General features: G+C 45.0%; 1 protein-coding gene across 7 annotated transcripts in view; it reads left to right on the forward strand.

Moving 5' to 3' along the window:
* Nucleotides 1-13,673, forward strand: part of PCED1B (PC-esterase domain containing 1B) — a 160,480-nt gene extending 146,807 nt beyond the window's left edge. The window contains exons 5-8 of one of the 7 annotated variants that reach the window (XM_047788050.1): nt 499-649; nt 5,222-5,392; nt 11,626-11,789; nt 12,040-13,673. In XM_047788050.1, coding sequence (XP_047644006.1) covers nt 12,093-13,391 — 1,299 coding nt within the window. In that variant the 5' untranslated portion in view covers nt 499-649; nt 5,222-5,392; nt 11,626-11,789; nt 12,040-12,092 and the 3' untranslated portion in view covers nt 13,392-13,673. Of the gene's footprint in view, nt 1-498; nt 650-3,959; nt 5,393-11,625; nt 11,790-12,039 lie in introns of those variants that run through there. The other 6 variants (XM_047788049.1, XM_047788051.1, XM_047788054.1 and 3 more) reach the window with 6 other exon arrangements.
* Nucleotides 13,674-19,241: the final 5,568 nt, after the last annotated feature.

Genomic DNA, 19,241 nt, shown 5'->3' on the forward strand with positions numbered 1-19,241 from the left:
AGCAAGGGAAGTGATTTGAAAGTGGTTTGTACACTGTGATGCCCCTGCCCAAAAGTGCAGGATTGTTTCTTTACAAAATGAATTGAAAAGGGGGCAGCCTTCCTCTTATCCTTTTTCCTGTTACTCTCTTCTTGCTTCCACTTCCTTTCCCCTCATGTCTTCCCTTCCTCCCGCACCCCCAATAGCTTTCTCAGCCAGGAATAAACCACCCACATCAGGGTCACCAGAGCCCAGGGTCTGAATTGTTAGAAGGAAACGAAGCAAGAGTCAATAGAGGTTTACCTTCAAATTACTGAGAAATGTGAAATGAAGACAAGTTCAGAGCCAAATTCCAGGAAGATGCTCTATGACGATTTACTTTCCGCTCTGTTTTCATGTTTGCGCAATTCTTAAAGCTTCGGTCATTGGGCTTCCGTTTCCTAAGGCAAAAAGTAAAATGCTGACTCTGACTTGTGTCATTTGCCCCTGATGCCACCGGAAATGGCATCTTCTCCCCAGATACCCGTAAGCAGCACCCAGAGGTGAACTTAGCTGCCTTGCTCTTCAACCTGAACTTCGACCTCCCGGCAAGAAGCGACGGAGTCTGTCTAGGGAAGAGATCGAGAATCGTCTGAGAGGTACATTTTTTAATCACCAGTTACTTTAATGAGTAAGTACCTTCCAATTTTCCCATTTTATTTTTAGCATTCATTTCGCATTTCTGACCAGCCTTTCTTGGGATCCTCATCTCTTGGGCACTTAGTATAGTAAGGAATCAGCATCCTAGCCCAGTCCACCCCATCCCTGCCTAACTAAAGAGCCCTAAAGAGACAACTGTCATTTGGTAATAGGGATTCGTGATTTATAAACTACTCAATCTCTAAAAGCATAGTGTGAGGAAACAGCCAGTTCTGAACTGGAAAAAGGAGGTGAAACCTCTATTGTCTGTGCGATCTCGTACGCTGTGCTTGACCGCAAAGCCTTGGCATCAGTTATGACTCCCAGCTCTGTTTTTTGTAAGATGGATGACCTTGGCAGATGACTCAGTCTTTCAAACCTAATTTTCAAATGTGCAAAATGGAGAAAAAGTACCAGTTTCACAGAGGTCTTAAAGGAGTCAACAGATAAGCAGGTAAAACACTTAGGATACTATCGAAGTGGGTACTAAATAACATGACTAAATAACAAGTTAAGTTAGTAAATAAGACAAAGAGTTCATTAACTCAGAAAGCTCCCATAACTGCTAAGTCCCACCCCCACATATGCTGCGGTGGCTCAGAATAACAACAGATAACACCCCTGGAGTTTAAAGAGCATTTCATTTCATTCCACAATTAACCCAAGGTAGGCAGCACTGAGCTGTTGGCTTGTTTTTGTTACCAAGGGATAGGGGAGAAGCTGAGAGCTCTGCTGGTCATGCAGTAGGAAGTGACTCTTAGGGCCAAACTCAGATCCGAAGAGAGGAAAGCAGGACTTGGGAAACGCCTGGTATCAGAGGGCAGTCGATGCCTTCAGTTCTGCAGCCTGGATTCTTGTTCCCTCAGCTCCCTCCCCTCTTGCAGTCTTGAACCTGGGGAAACCCACACACAGAGCCCTGGGAACCCAGATCCCTCACTAAAGAGTGTTGGGGGGAAACCCACACACAGAGCCCTGGGAACCCAGATCCCTCACTAAAGAGTGTTGGGGGGAAACCCACACACAGAGCCCTGGGAACCCAGATCCCTCACTAAAGAGTGTTGGGGGGAAACCCACACACAGAGCCCTGGGAACCCAGATCCCTCACTAAAGAGTGTTGGGGGAAACCCACACACAGAGCCCTGGGAACCCAGATCCCTCACTAAAGAGTGTTGGGGGGAAACCCACACACAGAGCCCTGGGAACCCAGATCCCTCACTAAAGAGTGTTGGGGGGAGCAGGGCAGACAGAGGCTGGCTCTTAGAATCCCATTTTTCTTTTTTGTTTTGTTTTGTTCTAATGAGAGTTGCAATGTTTATTTCAAGTGCTCTCTTGGTTGTTTTGTTTGATGGTTTTTGTTTTTGTTTTTTGCCATGCCCTCAGCACGTAGAAGTCAGTCCCCAGGTCAGGGATTGAACCTGTGCCACAATGACAACTGGAGCCACAGCAGTGAAAACGCAGGCACCTTAACCCGCTAGGCCATCAGAGAACTTCCAGAATCCCATTTTTTCAATTCAAAAACTTTGTTCCCCATAGAAACATTATTGTGCTTACTATCTGAATACTAGGTAATATCGCTAGTAATGGTACCCACAGCAATAGTAAAATAATACTCATTTTAAAAGCTCTCTGAGCCAGAGCCCCTAGAGGAAAATCAGGGCTCTTTCTCCCATTTCAAGGTTGACACACAAAGAAGTAAGCCCTGGAGCTGACAGAAACCTTCAGCCTGCTGACTCAGCTGTGTTCCCACCACTGGTTAAATGGCCTTTTGTAGCCATTTCTGGAGACAGAATTTTCAGAATCCAGCCAGTTCATTAGTTGAAAACAATTTAGTCATTATGAGCAATCTCCATCCCCCACCCTTTTCAGCCATGGAAACATTGAATCTAGAGAGGTTGGCATCTCAATTAGTCAACCTAAGTATAGAAAAACTTGAAACACAAATGTAGCTTTAGTGCAGCACTGTGTATCCCACTGACCTACTCAGAGGACTCATGAACTCTCAGTGGCGAAGACTGAACCAGGCTGACCTCATACCTGCCCGGTTTTCTTAGGGAAACATTTAAAGCTAAAACATAGCTTTGTTTGTTTTTCAATAGAGAATAAAAAGGAAAACAACATGCAAATTTTTTTCTAGGCAAGATAATTTTTTCTCCTTGATTTCAGCAGATATTTATAGCAGAGGTTAAAAGCTCAGGCTCTGGGGCTGTACTTCCTCCTAAAGAAGCAAAACAAGAATTCCTCACTGTGGCCCAGCAGGTTAAGGATCCAGCATGACCACTGCTATAGCGTGGGCTGCAGCTTTAGTGGCTCAGATTCCTGGCCCAGGAACTTCCATATTCCATGGGTGTGGCCAGAAAGGAGAAAAAAAAAAGAAGCAAAACAAAATCTTAAGCTTAGCTCATCAATCCGAATAGTCACTGTCAGTAAGGGACCGCTGCTGCTTCTGCTTACTAGCTATACAACCTTGGGTGATTGGCATAATTTCTCTAAGTCTCAATTTACTTATCTATAGAATGGAGAGAATAATAGCTCCTACCTCACTAGGTCGGGAGAATAGAATAGGCCTTGCATAGGGCAAAGCCTCAGTGGACACTAACTATTCTGTCTCAGGCACTGGTCCTTGGCCGGGGTGCAAGGACGGATGAGATCCGCTTCTGCCACCCAGGCCTGGGGATGTACGGAGGTAGAAGGACACACGGCCAGTTAATGAGAGGCTAAAACAGAACCAAGTGCTAAATCAAGCATCTGTCAGAGAAAGGGGAGATTTTTCTGTCTGGGAAAATAGGGAAGGCGCTCAAACAGAGTCGTGTTTTAAACTGAGTCTTAAAGAGGGAACAGAATTTCAGTGGAGGAAGGGTTAGGGAACACTCAATGTTGAGTCACAGAGCAAACATCAAGAGGTAAGAAAAAGCCCTCTGGCTATACACAAGCTCTAAAATTCATCCGCAGGCTTTGGGGAGATGCATGGAAGGAAGGCTGAGACCCGAGGTTAAAAAACAAAGTTGAAAAATGCAAAATGCTGGAGTCATGCCAGCCTATCAGATGAAAGTAGAGGTACGAAATCGAGAAATATGAGAAAACACGTGTAAAATAAAAACTCCCGTTTTAGAAAATGTTTCAGAGTAAGACCCGCTTCCTTAAGGATTAAGAAAAATCTATGAAAAGTGGAAAAGTCCACCATAGAATCTAAAACAGCAGTGAAATTGGTCGCTACGCTCAGCTTCCCCAAATGAATTGCAACACCCTCCTCCCTAAAGTCTATTTTCAAAAGTTATCTTATTTTTTTTTTAATTATTGCCAAGACATAGTTGAACTGAGCCATATCCAGGCTGTCATGGAAGGATTTTGAGGATTGAGAGACAATGGAAATAAATGGCCACAGTCATGACAAATAAAAATGGCCGGACCCAGGCATTTTAGAAGCAGAGTTTATTTCCACCTAGTTATGCCCTGCTGATGTTGAAAACATAAATTACCTAGCAGCTCTCTGAAAATGCATGGCAAGATATGCTGCCATCATTCCCATGGATGATCAATATTTACCTTCGGGAAGACTGTTCAAAGGTCACAAGAGAATTATGTTAGGAATTCAGCCACAGTGTGATGGGAGGCTAAGGGCGTCTAGAGAATTCAGAAGTGATAAAAGGTTCACACCAACACAGTTACTGGGTGCCCCACCCCCCACCCTCCCACCTTGGAACTTTATTCTACTCACCTGAATATGTCAGGACTCAGGAGACAAGTTTGGGCTAGCTAAACTTAGCAAGCACTTAAAAATAGGGGGACCTCATGTCAAGGACTCTGCCTGTGTTCATTTAGCCCTCCCGTCTTAAGACATCAGGGTATCACTTCTGTTTTCTAAGTGAGAATTCTCAGGCGCCCTGGGTCTCAGGCTAGTGGGTGGCGGAACAGGATATAAACCCAGGGGGCAGACCCCAGGGCCCACCCTCTCAGCCACCCAGCTTTAGGGCTTACATTCGGTGTCATCTGCATACAAATGGTCATTGATAAGGGGACCACAGAGCTTGTTTCCATCCCAACCGGGGCAGTTGGGGGAAGGGTCGCTTTCTTACGCAGCCAGAACCTCGGGGGCAAATAGGGACAGTTGTTCACCGTGTTGATGGAGCCTGAGAGAGTGGATGAGTTCACTGAGGGAAAGAGTGTTGGAGAAGAGAGGAAGGAGCCGCGGAGCGGGCCTGGAGAAAGACTGACCTTTGGGGATCGCCAGAGAAAGAAACGAAGCACACAGGGGGCGTGAGACGGAGATTGGGGTGTCAGACTCTCCTGCAGGGTTTTAGAGCCAACAATGCGACAGAGGGGTTAAGGACCCAGAAGTGGCCGCTGAAAGGAGCCACGAGGAAATCGTTGAGGATTGACTGACAAAACGTGCTTCTTGGCTGTGGTGGAGCTGGAAGCCAAATTCAAGGAAAGGGAGGAGTGAGTGGGAGGCGAGGACCCAGACACAGCCCTTCAAACAACTTTGTCAAAAGTGGCCTTGAAGGGGAAGCAAAAGATAGGACTGTCGTGGAGGTGGAGTTAAAGAAGTTTCCTTTCTTTTTGAAAGCAAGACACTAGAACGTGTTTAAGGCTTAAAAAAGGGAGGCAGCCCAAGGAGAGGGAAGGCAACGGAGAAGGCAAATTCCCCTCTCTCCAGGGGCACATCCTGGAGCAACGTGCCTGAGGATGTAGGAGGACCAGCTACCTGCGCGGAGGGATCGCCCTGACACCTGAGGAGGTACAGCTCTGCCCCCATGGAGGGCAGGAACGGGGAACCGTGGGGTTTAAGTTTGAGGGAGGGAACCAGAGCAAAGTGTGTTCGGGCTCAGCCCTAGCTCAGCAGGGAGGGGCTGCTGCGCCAGGGGTTTAGGGTGCCTGGTGCAAGACAAGCAGCACTGGACAAGGCCCCTGATGGACACTGACTTTGAGCTCTTTTTCTTTGCACCATTACTCAGTGAAGCGGAGGCTCTTACCCCTGTTTGACACGGGAGGGGGGTGGACAATAACAACAAAAAACCCGGAAGCCTCAGGGCAGTGGGCAGGCAGTCCAGCAGCACACACAGGGCCAGAGTCCACAGCTGACTCCACCGTCTCCTGGAAGTGAAAGCCAGCTCACTGCCCTCTAGTACCTTGCAGTGGGCTTAGAGGAGTCAAAGGGAGGGAGGTAGCAAATGTAGTTGGAATAATGGTTCCAGACGAAAATGAGGACTTTTGTCACAGCCTGTACATGACTGAAATCATATTTGTGTGAACTGCATTGTTTTTTACTTTAGGAGATCCTTTTGTAAAACACAAGGTTTCTGTTTGTTTTTTTTTAAAGGGGGTTATTTGAATAAAGGCTCCAGAGTTTCTCTCTTATTTTTATGAAAGTTACCTGCACATCAGGGATCATGAACCCCCACTTCATTCATAAACGATGTCCCCTGCACGTCTTTGTGTGGGCCATTTTTATATTAGACTATTACTATGGGAAAAGTATGCAGCGTTAAGGATTTTTCAACTTCGCAATTTTCAGACTCTTCAAATATGTGTAATTGAGTATGTCCGCAGAGATTTCTTGCCTCCACAAGGAAGTCCTGTGGTTACAAGGAGCCAAGTTTGAAGCGCATTCATCTAGTTTCAGTTTTCCATTTGTGTCACCTGTTTCTGAGATTTTAGATGTGGTGGTGAAGAGCCACCTAAATAGCCAAGTGACGAATAGGGCCCACATAATAGTGGTGGGACGGGGTAGAGAAAGCATAATCGTTGTTGGGGAAAGTGAACCAGATTTGCAGAATGACAACTGGTGCAGCTCCAGATATGCAGAGCGTTTTCTAAATTTTTACTAAATTACTTAATGGGCTGCAGAGCTAAGACCTATTTTAGAGGTGAGGTTATTGGGGGTCGGGGATTAAAATGGCTAATATTTGGGAATCATCTTTCTATTTTTTTATTTACCATAATATCTCACAGTACTTGTTTGTGTCTTTAAAGTTTTCTTCTAAATCCACTTTTTGAAAGAATAGGGCTGCATTATGTCTCCATCTTTCCTGTTTATGGAGGAGTGGAATGTTAACTGACTTGCCCCAAATCAAAAGATGGGTTTCTTGAGAATCCCCATCCGCAGAAAAGAGAGTTTGCCTTCCCATAGAGAAGTTTGATCTTTTGCTTTTCTTTTCCTTTGGAAATTTTACATGATACGTAATTTAATTTTTGACAAGTTTAAATTCTGCTTAGAAAACTAAACAGATGCCAAGAATGGATAAGCATTAGAGGTGAGTTCATGACAAATAAGCATTTTCTTCTTTGTACCATCCATTCGAGGGGATCTTAGAAATTTCAGACATAAATTTGATCACCAGAAAGTCAGCTGGCAGGAAATGAACTATTTATATTTATATTCCTGGTATAATATTGCATTAGGATCATTAGTCATATGCAAGATACTTCTAAACTAGTTAGAAGTACTTCCTACTAGTCAAAATAACATCCTAATTATTAGTAATTACCTCTGCGATTTAAGGCTTCTCTGCAGGGTCTCTGGGGTACTGGTCTATATCTTTGTTACTCTCCTCGAGACTAAATACCACTAAGAAAAGAAAAAAATGAAACCTAATTTCCACAACACATTGATTGATTAAGCAAATGCTATGTGTTTGGCTTGTGATAGTTACTAAAGCAATAGTCAATGATTTATAAGTCATGGCTTATGAAGCTATTAGAAAATGAATTATCCCCAAATAGAAATCTAAGCAAGATACTTAAAAGTAATTTATTATAGTAGTAGCCATTATTAATGGGCTGGCAGAGCTTTAGCCAGAGCCCAAATTTTACTTTGAAAATAGAAAAACATGGAGCTACTTATAATTACGATTTGAGAAATCAACATGGAACTCCTTTAAAAATCAATGTTAATTTGAGGTTGGAATCACAGATTGAATTAATCATCCATATATTTCCTCCCTCCCCTTTGACTCTTCCTACTGGTTTTGATATTTCATTTCCACACATTAGTTCTAGCTACTAGCTCCTTTGATATTTTTATGAGTCCATTTTCTTACCCATCCTCTTGAAAGAAGAGACTGCCTTTTTATACCTACTCCTTGCACCTAGCACAATATCTAGTTCTCAGTGAATTCCTTATTGAATGCATGAATCAAGGAATGAGTCAATTGATTTATAACATAGCTACCAAAACTAATAAGTAAGTTTTGCCAGCTTGAAGCAAAGAAAGACCTTTAGGCTAAAAAGTCCACTGATCTGTTTTCAAATCCCTTTTTGTTTCATTTTTATAAAGAGAACTTCAGAAATGGAACTTACCAAACTATTTAAGACCAGAGAAGATTCTGCTCTCAAACTGTTCTTCATTCACCACCACCACATCCCCACTTTGTTTTTTGTTAGGTTTTGTTTTTCATGCTTCTCATTTTAGCTTACGCAATCCCCCCCCCCCCATGATAGGTGATGGTCGTAAGGATGTCAGATTTGTTAATCCTGTTACAATTATGGTGCTCTTTATCAAGAATTTCATGAATTTCCTTTCAGTTTCAGCTTCTAACTGGTATGGGTCTTCCAGTCATTGCCCCCCACCCCTCTTTCCTGTAGTCCCATCTGCATGTTCCATTGCAGAAGAACAATAAGAAATTCTTAGGAGGACATTTTTGCCTTTCTCTTGCATGAGATTAAGGTATGGAATGATGTGTGTGTGTGTGTGTGTGTGTGTGTGTGTGTGTGTGTGTGTGTACTCACTTGCAGCTCCCCACCCTCACCCCATAGATATTTTATAAGTACACAGGGATCACCTCTCCTGAGCAGGTAAAGAATTATCTGCCTCTGCTTAAAAGCACACCTAAACACCCTTCTCCCATCTTGTCCCCAAGTATCTCCCTGAACTGAGCCAAGCCTTTGGAATTTTTTTGAGTCGGGGGTGTCTGTTCCTGAAGCATATGGAAGTTCCCAGGCTAGGGGTCAAATCAGAGCTACAGCTACTGGCCTACGCCACAGCCACAGCAATGCCAGATCTGAGCTGTGTCTGCCACCTACACCGCAGCTCTTGGCAATGCCAGATCCTTTAACCCACTGAGAGAGGCCAGGGATTAAAACCCGCATCCTCATGGATACTAACTAGTCCGGTTTATTACTGCTGAGCCACAATGAGAACTCCAGGTTTTTGGATTCTGACTGGCCTATAGGGGGTTCTGGTCTCAGGGGTGTCTCTGACAGGGACAGACCTTGGGATCCGTGGTTTGAAATCTTAGCTCCATCACATCAAGATCCTTCCCTATAACATGGAAAGAATAAGAATTATCTCACAAATAGAACACTGGTGAAGCACGTGGCAGCTGGCAGTTGTTTAGTAAACAGTAATTTTGTTTCATTCACTGTCGTTCACTTGCATCTTCTCATTTGATGCAAGACAAATGAGAACCCTGCTGGACAAGCAGCACAAATATTATAACCGCACTTTTATGGATGCTATTCTAAAACTTGCCCAATAATAATAACTTATACCTGCCCTTCTTTGTCAGGCCATTGCTCTAAGCACCTTATGTTTAGTCTCACATCAAATCGCTGAAGTGGCTGCTAAAAGTCTCATTTTATAGATGAGGAAAATGAAGGTAGAGAAAGGCTAAATAACTTGACAAGGACAAGCTAGCAAATAGAAGAGTTGGGTATCAAATCCAGATAATACAGCTGTAAAAGCAATGCTCTTCCCCAAGATACTTAAGTTCCAACATTTCCCACACTTTTTTTGGCTGCACCTATGGCATGTGGAAGTTCCCAGGCCAGGGATCAAAGCCAACCCATAGGAGCAGCCTGAGCCACTGTAGTGACAACACCAGATCCTTAACTTGGTGAGCCACAAGGAAACTCCACACACACCTTTTAAGTAGTGGATTTGATGCACATCTGTGAGTCCAAGTCAGGGGTGCTTCACGTTCAGAAAGGGAATGCATTGGGCCATGTAAACAAGGTACCACGGAGGGTGACAGCACTCAGTTATTAGATCTGTCAACCCAGGGGAGAGAATGCGAATAGAAGGGGATGGGGATTCTAGGGGACTAGATACAGAACATGACCAGAGTCCAGCCCAGAGAGGGCACATGGAGCTGGGCAAACGTTTCCCCCTTCGCTTTGCACTTGGGAGACTTGGTTCTGGGGTAGAGGGATCCTGTTCACAAAAGATCCCTGCAAGTCCATCCTATTTCGTTCTATTTTCATGGCACTTAACACTCTCGACTTTGTATTCCAGTTATCAGTGAGTATATCTAATCTGCTCCTAAAGGCCGAGACCAAGTTTTACTCATTTGTTTTTTTACCCCCCATGTGATGCATTTCATGGGTGCTTAATAAGTGAGTTGGATAAATAAACAAGATTGTAAACAAGTAAACACGACTGAGCCCCAAAGGGATTTGGAGTTTGCTTTAATTATGTTTTATTTTGTTGTACCACCATGAGCTAAATCCTATTTTTAAGCTTTTTATCTGATAACAAAAACATTTGAGTGGAGATTCAAATAACCAATATTTTCAACTGTTCTCTTGGGGGAATGCTTTTGTATTCTATCCATTTTTGTGTTTTAATTTTTGTACTTGTACTCATTTAAAACCACAAACAGTACAGCTTTTAAAAACCAAATGTAATTTAATTAAAATGTTTAGTAATGCACGAACGCCTGCACATATCAGGCCACAGCGATTTTAACCACTTCTTGTAAATGTATGAAATAGGTGCAGTGTTCCTTGCCTCTAGGGTGAGATTTGTTAGATTTTTAACCTGTTTCCGCCTTTTATTCATTGATGGATATGATTGTAAATGGCAGCTTGAAATAAACTCCATCTGAAATTCTGAAGATGAGTTTCACAACATTTTTTTTTGTCTTTTTTTAGGGCTGCACCCACGGCATATAGAAGTTTCCAGGCCAGGGGTCGAATTGGAGCTGCAGTTGCTGGCCTACACCACAGCCACAGCAATGCAGGATCCCAGCTGTGTCTGCATCCCACATCCCAGCTCACGGCCACACCGGATCCTTTAACCCACAGAGCGGGGCCAGGAATCGAACACCCGCATCTTCATGGATACTAGTCAGGTTCGTTAAGCTGAGCCACAGAGGGAAGAGTTTCACAACTTTTAACATTGTATTCAAGGTACTGGGGAGGAAAAAACTTTTTCTCTACACTCTTAGGTTCAGTGTCAGGGCCCTGTGAATAAACTAACAAAAGACGGCTTAACAGGAGGAAAAGCACACAGTTTTTATTAATATTTATGTGCACAAGACTTCACAGAAAAGGAATGAAATGCAAAGAAGCCGTTCAACTTGGGCTTATATACCATTTTAACAAAGAACAAACGGTATGAGTTTCAATGGATGATAAATTGGGGGAGGAACTAATAGAAAATAAGAGCTAATTTAGTAAGCTCTGTTTATGCAGACTCAACTCAGAGTCGACAGTTCCATGTTTTCTTCCTTGACTCTTCTCTCCTTGGTGGGGAAAGAGGCACCTTCCTCAAAGGGAAATTTATGCCCTGCTTTTAGGTACATAGGGGGAGGGTAGAGAACTCTTCCCGTATCTATTGATTCTCAGTGGCCTTCAGCTCAAAATATTTCTTATGCCAAAGTAGCATATTCGGGGTGGCATATTCTGCTCTCCTTCGAATGAAAAGCAGATTACTATAGCTGAAATACAGGAGAATTATTTCCAATTTTATGTATTTCTCACAAGTCCCATTGATAAGGAAGAGCTGCCTCTTTGTTAAAGAAAGCTGTTTTTACAATGTTTTCTGAGCTGGCATATGGACTCTTCATCTCTGTGGCCTGTTGCCTGTCATTAAGGCTTTTTAAGTTATTAAAATTGCCATAGACTATATAAAGCATATTTACCAAAAAGAGGGGAGGGCAGGTCATCCATAATTCTCTTATCCTGTTAAAAATGGTTTTTGCATATTTTCTTTCAATGTTATCTATGTATATCTATTTTATATCGTTTTAGTAATATGCGGCACTCATGGTATGTAACTTCTTCAACTGGAGGAAGTCACATTTTTCCATGTTCTTACTTGACCATCGTCCTCATTTACTCACCGCTAAGGTTGCCTCATCATTCTCCAGTGATCGAACATCCCGGCTGCCTCCAGGCAGATGGTCGGGTATCTGGTGGGTTGCATGGGGGGCAGGGGGGGAGAAAGCGGGGCGGGGCCTCTCCTGGTCAAGTGACACCTAGAGTACCAGAACAGAGTCAATCAAGTCTCAGGCTGGAGCCCTGGAGACTTATTCTGGGCTGGAGGTAGCGGAGCCCCGCCCTGCAGGCGCCCCAGGCCAAAGTTTTATCCTAGAACCTGAGCCCTGCCCCACAGGGCCCGGTCTGAGATGGGTCCCTCCCATCCGCTCTCTCCTTCTGTCCTAGCCCTCCGCAGGCTCTAGGAGTGAAAAGGAGCGAGGCCGTGCGCCCCGGGCGTCATGGTCCACCTGTGGACGGCCGACGTGCAGCAGCTGCTCCACAACAAATTCGTCGTCATCCTGGGGGACTCTGTCCAGCGGGCTGTGTACAAGGACCTGGTGCTCCTGCTGCAGAAGAATGACCTGCTCACTCTCAGCCAGCTCAAGGCCAAGGGGGAACACAGCTTCGAACAGGATCGGCTGGTCTCCGGAGGCCAGCAGGGCCGCATGCACAACGGCATCCAGTACCGCGAGGTGCGTCAGTTTTGCTCCGACCACCACCTGGTGCGCTTCTACTTCCTGACGCGCGTGTACTCCGACTACCTCGAGGACATCCTGGAGGAGCTGCAGTCGGGGGAGCACGCCCCGGATTTGGTCATCATGAACTCCTGCCTCTGGGACCTTACCAGGTACGGGGAGGACTCCTGGCCGAGCTACCTGCGAAACCTGGAGAGCCTGTTTGGGCGCCTGCACCATGTGCTGCCGGAGTCGTGCCTCTTTGTATGGAACACGGCCATGCCCGTGGGCGACAACATCACCAGCGGCTTCATTCCACCTGAGCTCCGGGCCACGGCCTCCCTCCACCTGAAAATCCAGGTGATTGAAGCCAACTTCTACAGCTCTGCTGAGGCCCAGAAGCAAGGCTTCGATGTGCTGGACTTGCACTTCCACTTCCGCCGCCACACGGAGAAGTACCTGCAGCCAGACGGCGTGCACTGGAATGAGTGCGCGCACCGGCACCTCTCTCAGCTGCTGCTGGCCCACGTGGCTGACGCCTGGGGGGTGAAGCTGCCCCAGCGCAACACAGTGAGCAAGTGGATCAAGGGTGGCCCTGCGAGGGGAAGAGCTGGCGGGAGATGGGACAGACAGCCCCAGGCCTTCCCTCCGCCCCGCCCTTTGCCTCCGCGGGGGCGTGGCCCCCTGCTCCCCTTGCCAGTTCCCCACTCAGTCCGTTTCCCAGTCCCGCCCCCACCACCTCATCCCTTCCCCAATCACCAGGTGATGCCCCCGTTTGTGCCCTATCGCCAAGATGCCTGTTTTTCTTCAGATCATCATTTTCAGGAGGATCCGTTTTCCTTAAACCATTTCCATTCAGGTGCCTCCCCATCTACCCAGACAGAATTTGCCTTCGAGGCTGACTTTGTGTTTGGTCCTCAGCCGCCCATGCCCCCCTTACCCCTACCCAGTCAGCAGTGCGCCCCCGTGGTCCATAGGGGTTTTCCCCGGTATCATCCCCGTGGTCCGTACATGCCCAGGAGAGGGCGGCCCAGGCCTTCAAGAAGAAGGGCCCCAGCCCATCCAGAGCCAAAGCCTCAATAGACTGACTTGAGCATCTTCCCCCTTGTGCACATGGACTGGACAGATCGCCTGACTCACCAAACTGACTGGCCTTGTTAACTGAAGCCTTTGGTTCATGCTTGGACCTCTTTTTGTGCATTGCTGTTGACAGTGACGGCAGGGGAAGAACAGTCTGACCTGTTATTATTGACCATGGCCTCTTCCTCCACTCTCTGGGAGTGACCACCATTATTCCTGCCTTTCCACGCCCTATTCTCTGTCTTTTTGTAAATATAAAATTGAAATAAAGAAGTTGTTTCAGGAGTTCCCATCGTGGCTCAGCAGTAACACCTGACTAGTATCCATGAGGATGTGAGATTGATCCCTGGCCCCTCTCAGTGGGTTAAGGATCCTGTGTTGCCTTGAGCTGTGGTGTAGATCACAGATTCGGCTCAGATCTGGCATTGCTGTGCCTGTGGGGTAGGCAGGCAGCTGCAGCTCTGATTCAACTCCTAGCCTGGGAACCTCCATATGCTGTGAGTGTGGCCCTAAAAAGACCAAAAAAAGAGTTGTTTCATGAAAGTAGCTGTGGGATTTGTGTGTATTTTAACAGTGCTTCTCCCTTCCATCGAACATTTAGCTTCATAAGAGCAGGGACTCTATCTGCTGTAAAGCTCTTGATAAACTACTCAAAATGAAATTTGTCTAAAGGGCTTCTATAAAAGCAAAGAGACAGAAGAACTTTAACTTTTTTGGTGTTATCTTCCAGAAATTCTCAAAGAAAAATAGAATTTTAGAACTGAGAAAACTAAAGACAGAATTTAACTAACATTTACAAACAGGGAAACTAAGGCCAAGAGAGGTGAGTGACTTGTTCTAAGTCACACAGAAAAAAATCACCCATCCACTAGTCTTTTGTGGTTTATACTAGTTTCTACGTTTAGGTTCAATCTTGATCTATACCACAGCAAATCAAGAAAGGATGTTTACCAAACATGGTCTTTTATGGACATGATGATGAAAAACTCCTATAGCTTCATAACTATAGGTTTATTGCTTAAATGTATAAATGAGTTATTTATGTAAACTAGAATGGATGACATGCTTGTGACTTTATGATTTCTTGAATAGTCTCCTGAGTTTGGGGCTTGAGAAAATTCAAGTAAGTTGCACTCAATGACAATGTGAATCATTGTAGAGTTAAACTACAGGTTAGAAGGGACCACCCAGTGGACAGATCCCTGCCTAGCAAACTGGATGGGTGGCCACTGCCATCTTTTCTCTGTTTTGTAGGAATGCTAACATCCTTGATATTTTTAAAATGTTAGGCTCTGTCACACTGAACTAGTGAAATGTTAATCCTTAGATAAAGTAGTCAAAATAGAACATAAAATTGTCCAGATAATAAGATTTTTCTTTGAATTGATTTGACTGGTTTATAGGTCCTCAACTGGACTATCCCTAAATTTGGCAACGAGGGTAAGGAAATGTTATCCTGCAAAAGTGAAGTTGTGAAATCACAAGAGACGGATGAGATCAGCTAGTTACAGAAGAAATAGGCAGAAGCTTTTAATCCACTAAGACACCATATGATTCCCCGGAAATAGGGCCTTGCGCATCTTTGTGTCTCAAATCCTAGTGCAATGTTTGGCAATTAGTAAGGACTGAATCGTGTTTCTTGAATGAATCAGTGAGTGAATGAAGAGATGGAGGATGTGCTCCTGATGAGACTGTGTTCTCTAAGGAGATGATGTAAATTGACATTTAATCCTTGCAGTCCTTTGGGGGAGGAATCTTACCCAAACGGCCTGATGATGATGATCTTTGAAAACTCTAGAAAGGTAGTGCCTACAAGTCAAAACTTGCCAGAATATCCCAGCACAGTCAGGAGAGAGGAGACCTGTCTGACCAATGGGAGGGTTCTCATCCCGTGGATGTGAGCACAGCCAGCCATGAGATTTGGTAGCATTAGCTATCAAGATGAGCCAGTTACTATCATGCTGGTTTTATGTTTCCCAAGTAAGATCAAGCAGCCTTTCACTGCTGATCCAAGGAAGCTGACACATTGAGTATTTCTACTTCCATGAATCAATCAATGAATTGGTGCGGAGGTTTATAGCTCTCGTGAGTAAAGTTAGTATGTATTCATCCTCCTTAATCTGCTCATGCCATATGAACCAAGGAGAATGAGTTCTTAGATACTCAGTGCTGAGCACCAGACACTGACTCAGTGATGAATCCATTGTGGTAAACGGCACCAATCACTTCACTGTCCCATCTCTCAGATGGGTAGGGGTGCTGGTTGACACAGATAATCTTCTTCTTCCCAAGTATATTAATTTCCTGTGGCTGCTGTAACAAATACTACAGACTTGGTGGCTTAAAACAATACATATTTATCCTTGTACACCTCTGGAGCTCAAAAGTCCAAATCCATTACCTCAGAGTACAATCATTACTAAGCTTTGTGCTGTCCTGCATGATCAGCAATGTTATTTTTGAGAACTCTCTTCATTGTGTTTCAACCACATAGGACTTTTTTTTAATCTTAAGCATTCATTTTTTTGGGGGGGGCCACAACTGCAGCACATGGGAGTTGTAGGGCTAGGGGTTGAACTGGATGCAGCTGCTGCCTACGCCACAGCCACAGCCACTCCAGATCTAAACTGCATCTGTGACCTATATCACAACCTGAGGCACTGCTGGATCCATAACTGAGTGAGGCCAGGCACTGAACCTGCATCCTCAAGGACACTATGTCAGGTTCTCAACCCCGTGAGCCCAAGCAGGAGCTCCAATCACACAGGACTTCTTTCTATTTAGACATGTCAAATTCTTTTATTTTTGGTCCTGGGTACTTGTTATCCCCTCTGCTTGGAATGTTCTACCTCCTCTACTGCCAGTTCTTTGAATGTCTAACTCTTCATCCTTGTACCCACACCTTCCAAGTCTCTCCTAAGGGTCCCTCCATGGTCATTTAATCTACAAGTGCTGTTGGAATCATGGGAACACACTCTGTTTCCATTGTGTTGCTTATCCCACTCAGCAGGGGCATCAATCATTGCTTGTTTGTTAGCCCCTCCACAAGTCTTCCTTGCAGTTGAATTCCCAGTGCCTACAAGCATGGTGCCTACAAGCATGGTGCCTGGCAAAGAAGGTGTTCAAGTATATTTATTTTACTGAAATGTTCAAGAACATAATTCCTTCACAGTGTATTCTCAAGGAAGAATGCAATTTGTAACAGAATTAAGCTGTATTTGGTTACTTTTCTTTCTAAACTATCTACAGAACTCTCCCATAAAGTGACCAAGGTCATCCTGGGAAGCTAACACCCCAGGACCTTCCCCAGGGGAAGAGGGGGAGTTAGAACCTGAAAGTACCTTCAGTGGGTGCTTGCAGTTAATTTCATACAAATCCTAGCCTTTATCTTCCAGCCTAGAGCTTTCCTCTTGGCCCATTTTTTGCTATTGTCCTCTTGCTCCTAAGTCAAGAAACCGAACAATGCAATCAAGCTATTGTCTGGTAAAAAGAGCCAAAATTATTCAAGCTTTGTGAGAGAAATTACTGCTCCATTGTTAAGACTTAGAATTCAGGGTTCACTTGACCTGTTCTCCAGCCTCAAGAAATGATGGCATTCAAAACTCTTTGTATTTGAGTCTTGTCTCCAGTTTTCTGGGAAAAGTGTAGGGAAAATTTGAGGAAAATTAATGATTGAATTAACATCATCCATGCAGCATAGTTCGCACAAGAATCTATAAAGAAGGGATACCGTGTTGTACTAAAAGCCAAAACTTTAAAGCTGTTAACTACATTTTGCCATAAGTACAAGCAAAGCAAAGCCCAACATTTGAAAACAAATGGAACCTCACATCCGGCCATAGGATCCGGATCTGAGTCCCAGGTCAGCCACAGAGCTCTGGTTCGCTGCCCTCCCCATCCTTCCCCTCCCAGTGCCTTCCCTCCCCACCCCAGCTAGTCATGTTCAATGTTAAAGTTAAATTCTAGATGGAGGTGTATGCAGCAGCAGCTCCATCTCTGGAGCTTTCCCGTTCATGAAGGGGAGTTGTTCTGAAAACCTACATCAAGTCGGAGAAGAGATTTACCGTGGTTTTCACCTGTCCTGTGTTTGTTGCTCGGTATGCTCTAGAAACAATATTCTCATCGTCACAATGTTAAGAACAGCCTTTATCACTGCATGCTTAATGTATAGATATAGTTTTTCACACGACTTTTTACCCATTAATCTTTAAAGAAACATTTTCTAAAACACGTCCCTTTGAGCCACAGTCTTTACTCCTCATGCATTCTGTGGATAAGGATGCTTCCAAAAGGATTCAATCTTTAATCTTAAATGGCCCCATAGAGAAGAGTCACAATGGCTTTTGATAGCCTAGAGGCTCTGAGAAGTTCTGTATGAAATAAACTTGATTAAATATGTTTAACCTTGGGGTTCCCATCATGGCTCAGCGGAAACGAATCTGACTAGCATCCATAAGGACACAGGTTCCATCCCTGGCCCCGCTCAGTGGGTTAAAGATCTGGCATTGCTGTGGGCTGTGGTGTAGGTCACACAGACAGCTCAGATTCCACCCCTAGCCTGGGAACCTCCATATGCCTCAAAATGCAGCCCTAAAAAGACAAAAAAAAAAAAAAGAATATATAAATATGTTTAACCTTGGAGTTTCCATCGTGGCTCAGTGGTGAACGAACCCAACTAGTATTCATGAGGATGCCGGTTCGATCCCTGGCCTTGCTCAGTGGGTCAGGGATCCCGCATTGCCATGAGCTACGGTGTAGGTTGCAGACGTGGCTTGGATCCTGCATTGCTGTGGCTGTGACGTAGGCCGGCAGCTGTAGCTCGGATTTGACCCCTAGCCTCGGAATCTCCATATGCCATGGGTGTGGCCCTAGGAAGCAAAACAAATAAATAAATAAATGTGTTTAACCTGGTATTTCCAAGATTTTTATAACCACAGATCATTTTCATACATAGCATCTTTAAAAACATGTTTGGGGGAAATAGTGTTCTAGAGAATGCCAGATAAGACAGTTGGGGCAAGTGAAAAGACTTTGTTAGTGACACTTTATATATGAAGCCCTCACTTAATAGAGCACTATAATCACCTGTGTCCCAATATGAGCTAAAACCCATTAGATAAGCCTGAGACAAGTCCCAAGATTAGCTAGTTAATGGACGTGGGATGAAACGTACCAGGAATGGTTGCCCTCTTCTTCCCCTAAGACGGAGGAGGCACCGAGTCAGCCTGTCTTCTTAACATGTACTGGGGCGGGTCCAGGCCAGCCTGCGGAGTACGGTGTGGAGTGGAGGTTTCCACCCCAGTGTTTGATGCCTGGCACGGTGTCCCCGGACATCCCAGGATACATCCCAGTGGAGCATGGTGATGGAAAGTGGAGAAGAAACAGCATTCTGAAACTGAGCAGAGATGGTCATTCAACACAGCACCCTCTGCCCACTTGGTGGTTAGAAGCAGACTGCATCTCTAGGAAAAAGTCTAAAGAAGAACAAGAGCATCAGCAGGAGCTGCTGCCGCAGAGCCAGACACTCCTGATGAAGAGACAGAGCCAGGCCATGTGGACTGTGACGTCTGGTCTGGGCTTCTGGACAGGTGCCTTCCATCATGCTACAGGGACCTCTCAAAGCCTGCGGGTACCTGGCTCGCTGAGCCTGGTTCCTGATCTTCACTTTTCACTCCCGTGTCTACATACCATGGACTCATTCTTGGTCTTATATTTCAGTGTGAGTAATTACATCACACTGTCAGAGTCATAGCTTTCCTGCCATGCACTCTCCTCTAACTGCACCATGCCCAGAAGCGGTGGTTCTCAGATTATTTGGAGTACAGAATATCCCGGTGGGCTTGTTAAAATGCC

The sequence above is a fragment of the Phacochoerus africanus genome, chromosome 7 (assembly GCF_016906955.1).
Source record: "Phacochoerus africanus isolate WHEZ1 chromosome 7, ROS_Pafr_v1, whole genome shotgun sequence".
In the NCBI taxonomy this organism is placed as follows: domain Eukaryota; kingdom Metazoa; phylum Chordata; class Mammalia; order Artiodactyla; family Suidae; genus Phacochoerus; species Phacochoerus africanus.